Source organism: Ostrea edulis, chromosome 2 (assembly GCF_947568905.1).
Source record: "Ostrea edulis chromosome 2, xbOstEdul1.1, whole genome shotgun sequence".
Taxonomy (NCBI): domain Eukaryota; kingdom Metazoa; phylum Mollusca; class Bivalvia; order Ostreida; family Ostreidae; genus Ostrea; species Ostrea edulis.
In genome coordinates this window covers 39,822,511-39,830,922 of record NC_079165.1, presented here as the reverse complement: position 1 = coordinate 39,830,922, position 8,412 = coordinate 39,822,511, and the positions used below count along the sequence as shown (strand labels likewise).

The 8,412-nt window shown below is 35.4% G+C and overlaps 1 protein-coding gene across 2 annotated transcripts; it reads right to left on the bottom strand.

Annotated features, from left to right (window-relative positions):
• Window positions 1-919: 919 nt before the first annotated feature.
• LOC125679393 (uncharacterized) lies at window positions 920-7,926 on the bottom strand. 2 transcript variants are annotated; one of them, XM_056153972.1, is made up of 2 exons: window positions 7,889-7,926; window positions 920-4,544 (listed from the first exon to the last, which is right to left on the bottom strand). In XM_056153972.1, exon 2 carries the CDS (start codon window positions 4,494-4,496, stop codon window positions 2,745-2,747), a length of 1,752 nt encoding a protein of 583 aa, XP_056009947.1. In that variant the 5' UTR covers window positions 4,497-4,544; window positions 7,889-7,926; the 3' UTR covers window positions 920-2,744. The 2 variants fall into 2 exon arrangements, with proteins under 2 accessions (XP_056009947.1, XP_048774550.2); XM_048918593.2 differs by lacking the exon at window positions 7,889-7,926 and adding an exon at window positions 5,941-5,974.
• Window positions 7,927-8,412: the final 486 nt, after the last annotated feature.

Here is an 8,412-nt window from a genome sequence, read left to right as displayed (position 1 = left end):
CGATCCACGCGACCCCAAAATATTGCTGTTGACATAGACCACTTTCGTCACCAATGACCTCCATGCTTAATATTCCATGGCCTGCAACTACGCCAGACATAGATTTGCTAGAACACATTTACGATGTTATGAAAAAGAGAATGCTATCCAGTACAGGAAGATCTAGAAACCCTCAGGAGATATACGTGCCTTTTTCAGCTGTGATCGGAGGAGGCTGTTTAATTAGTAGCCGATTAATACCGTCAGAGGTGGACACACATTATACAAACATGATCGGGTTTATCTGATCATCCACTGTCCGTCACATAAGCGATAGAATAAGAAATAAATGCTTACTAGTAGAAGTAGATGAATTCCTAAACTCGTTTACACTTTGTAATGTGCAATATTCTAGAATGATTAAGGAGGGTAAACGTACTGAATGACCGATTGTATGTCTCGTTGATAAGATCACGGAAATAAAATCTCGCGAAATAAGTGATTTACAGTATACCCATACCATTTATTTTCATCTGGAAACGGAAGGTCTTTAATTTCGAAGTATAACGTAACTGAAGTACAACGTTTGGTGCTATAATCATTTAGCCCAATATTACATGTATATATACATACTTTGACAAGTAATGATTTGTCATATGTAACGTATTATACATGTGTATACATATTACGCATTCACAGAGAAAAATACCTCGAACTGACCCCTGTAATCATATACATACGATTGTGTGTATTATGACAATAATTAAATATTTCCAGTTAATAATTCTCAGGCATGCATCTGGGCACAAAGAAATTTATAAGTTTTTGGCTGTCGATGACCCCTGTGCTTTGTATGCATATTTAATCAAAGTGTAAAGGACTACAGTGCAGACTACACTGTTAAGTTTAATCTCATGGACAAAGAAAGGAAACAATTATGTGAACTTTAACCCCTTTATGACCAGACAATAACAGAATGAAATAACAAACAGTGTACAGATATGATAATAAATATGTATAAATAAGCTATACAAAACAGGAATACATTGCAACGTAAAACAAGATGAGCCTACAAATAGATGAATGCTTGTAACAATTCTACAATTCTGTCAGGCTGCAAAAAATGTGAAACAGGATGTATATCTAGGTATATAAAATGTGCAGGAATCCTACATGAAATTTTAAGTATTTCAGCAATTAATAATAACAATTTGTAACACGACTCTATTCATTAATTCAATCATGACCACCAACCTCTCTGACAAAATTAAGGTAATTATATGAAAGAAAAATCTGTAATACTGCAGGTTAAATTGTCGTTGAGAAGGATCCCTTGACAAAAACATTGGCAGGAATTACTTAACTATAGGTATAAGAAATTCTTCAACTGTCAAAAAAGAAGACGAAATCTTGCCAAAACTTAGGGGTATAAAAGATACGTAACAGGATTTCTACTGGCGGCGATTTTATTAATTTAATGTTGTTCTGAGCAGTTGGCAGTTAAACAAGAGTTAAGAAACCCCACACAAGAAATCAAACAGGCACGACCAACAGGACAAATAATGGAATTCAAACAGCCACCTCTCCATTTATCGTTAGTTATTTCTACCTTTCAAACATTCGCGATAACCTATCCACCTGTTCTAAATACGACATAATACCGCATTTAAATCCTATTCAATAAATGAAAATTTAGCACCTTTAAAACCTACTATATTAATTTGCTTTTGGGTTTTTTTATGGAAATGAATACATCATCATCGACATTGATGAAAAATGAAATCTGACATAACATTCAATCTTGTATCAATATATTTTCTGAGTATGTTGTCTCATTTTAAACTATATATCATTGCCAAAACTGATATCAAGGTACGCTCCGAAAGGATATAAATTATACTAAGTATGCTTTGAATTTATCATTGAATTTCACATATTAAGGATATGCCAACCACGATTTATTTATGCTGGTATAATTGATAACGGTACCTACATGTGTGTACGTGGCACTTAATTTTGACACATGAATTCGATATAATCGTGTAGATAACAAAATTAAAAGGCAAGGTTTAACAAGTATATATAAAAGCTTTTAATTTTCAATTATACAAAACCCTTGTATGCTCCCCAACAATTTCACTAAAAGGGTTTTCATATCTTTTTGTCATCCATAACGTATTTTGAATGTGTGCTGAAAACAAGTAATTGTCGTGGCGAAAATAGAATGTTGAATAAATAATTGAAAAGAAAATCGTACACGTTTGAGGACAATGATTTTGAACAGGATGATCAGTTTTATTATATGGGGTTCGTATTTCATTTCTTCAGGGATTGTCCCTATGTTATCCAAAAGCAAATCTTGCCACGTCGCCTGGTAAGCCTTAAAACATCCTGGACAGCATAGGGATTACTTATAACCTTTCTATAATTTATCGACGAAAAGAAGTGAGTGATGGTAAATCTAGAAGACTAATATTTTGAAATGTGCACGGAAATTTTTTAGCACCTTTACAATGGGCTTGATTATTTTTCTTCTATGTTCAATTCCATTTACAAAGTGGTAGAATACTTTAAGAAAGTTAAAGTAAAAGTATGCGATGATCAAACGGCAAGAAAACATTACATGAATTCATAATAAATAAATAATACTGCAAATCATAACTAATCCTCTCGATACGATAATCTCCGATAATCACTTTGACCTTATTGCAAAATACACAATGGCTATTGGATAATCCTCCAACATATCACAGTCAGCAAATTTATCACACATTCTGAAAGATCTTCACGGTGTGTTGCCATAGTTCCCGCACCCAGATATGCCCCCGGTTGTCAATTGAAACGACATCGGGCCAGTAGAGGCCATTTTCCTCTGAGAGTAGGAGACGAATAAAGACACCATTAATGTCCAGAAGATGAAGCGAGTTGTTGTTGATGTCGCAAACGACAATGTTTCCATCCTTGTCACATTTGACGTCACGCGGGTCAAATGGTTTGTCCAGGGTGCCTTTTGGAGGACCTTTGTAGACCAATTTGACCTTTCCTTCGCTGTTGAGAATGACAACGTGTTCTCTTTCAATGTCGGAGACGATCATGTCTCCATTTATGTTGACATCGATGTACTCGGGATATGCAAAGATTTTATCTCCGTTGACATCGCGTTCTATTTCGCGCTTCAGACGGCCCTCTTTGCTGTACACTTGCAGGCAGTTTTTGTGCTCTGGTTTGTAGCGGCGACGCATATCCTCAACTGCGCACACAATGATGTCACCATGGCTGTTGACGCTAGTTCCGGCGGTATGAAGAGAAGACGTAGCGAACACTTCAACTTCTCCAACGGAGTTTACTACTTTAATGTGCTTGCTGGGGAAACAGGATACAAACAGCTCATCGGTTGCCTTGTTCACGACCATATCCCGAACTTCGTTATAAATTTCTACGCTTTTCACGTGCTTGCCGTCGACGTTGTATAAATGAATAGCAGACGACTTAGCCTCCGCTATCCAGCACTGATCTCGGGAGCCGGCGCACATCGCCAGTACGTAGCTTGGCAGCTCAAACATAGTTATCTGGTTGAAGTCGTTTTTCCATGTGCTGAAGGAACTCGTCACCGGTTTGTAATCGAACTGTTTTCTTTCATTCGGGCGGGGAGAATTCCCTCTTTGGTAAGCATCTTCCATTGACAGTTGGGATAATCTGGTGTTGAAAGTAACTTGATGGTTCGGCGTGAACGAATAACTTTCAAAGGGCGATATTGGGGAAAGCGAATCCTCCACTCCAGAATCCGTGAAGTAAGTCCCAAAAGGCACATCGCTGTTTGTACTCCTTTTGGGAGAGGCACTTCTTGTGCTATCGTGCCTTTTAGGCGATAAGCTTCTTCTGGCATTCAAATTTACATTTCGCGTCGGCGAAGGTGTTCTGCTGCGTCCGTTTCTAATAGGAGAGGGCGACATCGTTCTGCCATTTCGGATGGGCGATTTCGATCTAACACGTCCATTCCTGGTTGGGGACGGGGTGCGAGTCCTTGAGTTTAATCGTACCGGTGAGGGAGATCTCGATCGCGTTGGTGTTGAGTCTGGGTCTACGATACCTGTAATGTGATGACGTTTGGTTGCTTTGGCGCGAAAATGCGAGCGTACACAGTCAAAACAAAGTTTTTGGTTACACTCGATGCATTTCACCTCAGCTTCACCCGTATCACAGGAGTGGCAGATACTGACGTAACCATTATCCGATGTGAAACTCAGCCGAGGAAAAACATATTCATCCATATCAGGATTCGCTCTCTTGTAGTGTATTGCTGGACCTCTGGTTTCTACAATTATATTTGTAAAGCACACGGGGCATTTAACTACATTCCCAGCTTTTCCCGATAAGTGCGCTCTCACTGTGTTCGGCAAATCGACTGAATCTTTTAAGATCTCGGGTCTTCGAGAACGGGACTTGGCGCATTCACACACACTGCAACGCTTACAGTATCGCATTGGTTTATTGAGCGGTGTAGAAGTCTTATTCATTTTCCTATTATTCCCTTTCGCCGGATTATTTATTCTTTATAACCTTGGCTGGAATTCAAGTAATAAATTGTATTAATTCAAGGCAATGGAAAATATACAGGCATTACAACAGAATGTTAGATAACTTCAAAGATTACCTTTAAGAGATTTCAGATATTTTATACAGCAATTTTGATTAAGATTCTAAAGTATTCAATTAAAAGAAACTTTTTATATGCAATATGTTGGTTCCATTTTAAATACATGTACATTAAAATTGTCTACCTCAAAACATTCAATTTTGCTTAATTTAAAGTCCTTTAAATCTTCCCGATTTGTTCCAAAAATTTTCATTAAAATGTTAAAAAGTCAATTTGACTACGTAAATCGAAGCCCATTCGATTCTACAGATGTTGACTTAAGTGAAACCTTGGGACCCTTCGTGAATGGTACATTGATGTAATGCTACGTGTTGCATGTATTGGAATTGATTTTGAAAGGGATGATCTTCTAGCAAAGTACATAGTTTTAAAACTTTATGACCAGCCCCTTGTTTAAAAATCGATTTTTGCGTAAGTTTGGTAAAAGCCAATTCGATTAAACAACAGAATCGTACAGCACACAATACACTGAGCGATAATCCGTAAATTCTATAGACATTAAATTCAGGAATTAATTTTACTATCTTTTCCAATGCAAGTTTTAAAAAAAGAAAATTAAAGTTCTGATATGAAATGCCCCGATTATTTTATCTATATCTGATCGTTATGAAAACTTTGTCTCGCGTGTTTTTGGAATTGTAATATGACTAGCTGCTTTGTGTGTTTACATGAAATGGATTCCGTCTGGGATTTCACCTGCCTCGATCCTCTGTTTTGGCGCAATATTCCGTCTAAAGCTTTTCGATCATAAAAGAGCACCTTAAATCGTTTCAGTGACTGTGTTTACTTAAACTTGGTGTTAAATAAAAATTTAAAAAGTGCTAATATCTTAAATATTATTTTAGCCATATTGGAATGGCATGTTTGACAACTCTGCATTATAGATCATTTCAAAATTATGTATATGCGTGTACATGTAATGTTTGTTTTCATTAGTTGTTGAATATCAGGAGCATTTAATTACATTTTTTCGCGAAACATGAATTGTGATTATGATTGGTAGTTTCACGGCCCATTATGTATGAGGCCAGTTATTGTGGGTATAAGAATCTCTCAAAACCTTTCATGTCACGCTATTTTGACCATTTTTTAATTGAAGACCTTTGAAATACTTCAAATATTTATTGGCGTGCACGGTAAATGTTCATATAATTACGATATATTAATGAGAAAATGTCCTCTTATCACGAATATTTCGAAGCAAAAGAAAAATCGTCATAGTGATTACCGTGCGACATTCCTCGTGGTGCTTTGAAGAGTTGGACTTATAAATCTCATTGTAAAAATATAAACTTGCCATTTACCAGGATTATTAAAGTTGATGTGAAGTACCCCTCACCCGCTTACAAAGTACCTATACAATGACTTTATATACAAACAGTAATCCCCCATATGCAGTAGCTATAGATAAGAAAATCTGCACTCGCAGTTTCAATTCTTGAGAGGGAATGGCTTAATTTTGTAACACAGCCAGCGACTTGGGGAAAACAGAATGATAGATAAAGAGGTACTTGGGCATGATAAAGCGATGAATGTCGTTCGTTCTGTTTACGTTTTGGGTGCATTGGTCGTGCTGAGGGATAGCACGACAGGGTGAGACGAAACATAGTCATTTCGAGCAGTAGTGAAAAAACAAACATGTGACGCATTTTATAAACGAAATAACGTAGCCATTAGAAATTGCAGTGAATAAATTAATAATCTACAGTGACATGCCGCACTTGCACAGATTTACATAGCAACGATTTCTTCATACAGTCTGATGAGAAATGTATTTATCATCTGGATTGATACTTTTAAATGTCTTGGTGAGAAATTATTGACTGATTGAATCCGAAATGTTGAGAGAGGGAGAGAGAGAGAGAGAGACGTGAGCTATTAAAGGACTACATGTATTAACAAACTGATTTTAGTTCTTAACGACTTTATGCATTGTTTATTAGTCCTTTTAAATAATTAGTGACCAACCATTAAATTAGCGTAAACAAGTTTGAAGGAGGTAATGGGTTCGTTTGGGTGTATCCAATTAAGAAACCTTTTATTCTATTACCACTTTTATTGATTTCATATTAGTCTCAGAAAACTACCAGGCCGGGATTTATGAAGCAAACGTAACTACACACGTCAAGAAACACGTGCTCTCACACAATTGTTTATTAATCAATTAGTACTTGTCAATTACCGCTCTTAATACCATATTTTCTTTTAAAGTAATTTAGTGCAGTTTAAATATTGCAAGAGGGATAGACGAGTCATGCGCACTTGAAGACGTCCGTCTCAAAGAAATACGTAATATTTCACTGATAAGAAAATTAAATCTTACTTAGCTAGTCACTTTCTCATATTTTAAATCCTTTTTTTATTTTGTATTGAGAGATATACATGCGTAAGCAATGATACTATAGTTCCCGAGCGACGCGTTTTGAAATCGTTGGTCGTGTATTTAAAATCAGTTCTCGAATCTGATAAAGACTTTAAAAACCTCTGAAGTGTACGGGGTTTTAAATCAACAATTAAGAATATTTGATCGTTTACCCTCTAAATATTAATTTATAATTAGTATTGCAGGGATTATTAAGACTTTTTGTCATTTGTAATTCACAATTTCAGTTCCCTTGTATTTGATCAAATTTTTTTTTTACCTTTCAATTCAATTAATGGAGAAAACATATTCAAGGCTCTGAATATTGCAATCAGATAGATTATACATGAAATCAAGGTTCCCTTTTCATTATATTTTTTCTGCAAAATGTTTTTCGGAAAAAAAAGAGAAACGTATTGTTCTTCTGGGCGTGTCTCATTTAACATTCTAGTTACATTTGTAGCAATTTTATGTTTTTTGAAATGTTTCCTGATAAAAATTACATTGCTGAATTAAAATAAAAATGAAATAAAATATTTCATCCCCATAAAGTAAATAGGTATCAAGAAATGATGATGTACATTTTATTTAAAGAAAAATTGATTAAGATAGCACACGATTTTATACTTATCCAAAATACTTTACAAGGTGTACTTTATACTGACGAAATACATTAATACTTGGTTTGAGTCAGATATTCAATTTACTAAAAAGACAAAGTGGCTTTTTTATGCTGTCCTTAATTTAACATAACATACGTTTATCTAAGTGTTAACAATGCTTGTAAAAATTGTTTTGTAGATTTTATTAAAGACAATTAAAATGAATGTTACAATTTACATAGATTTGCACTAGAATTGCACTATGATATATATACTTGATAGACTTACCATGCCAGTATATCTCTCTAAACAAAAATAGTAAAAAATGCAGAGGTGCAGTAATTAAACATTGCTCTATGACAATGACCCTAGACTATTTCCAGGTGAATACACAGCCACTCTCCTCGCCCAAGGAACCACAATTGTGTATTTATTTTTCTTTTGTTCTTTTACATACACCTTTGAACGCATATAAAGAGATTTAAGGATTTGATTTTCTGTTAAGTCAGGTAAATGTCAAACCAGTGGGGGTTTTCTTCACATCTTAGACGTAATAATTTCCAAGGAAAAGGATACAGCCCCTTATATATCCTTTGAGGTGTAAAACTATACATGTAATTGCATAATGGATAACGCATCTCGTGTTAGTAACATTTGCAAATGCTCCCAAGTGCTGATTTATCATCTAAGACTGGACAGCTATATTAGAGTCAACAATCCGATAGGAATTCTTAAAACAAATGATCCTAAAATCGTATTAGGATATATTTGTACACTTTCTAACATGTGACTTATACGTACATGTATGATAC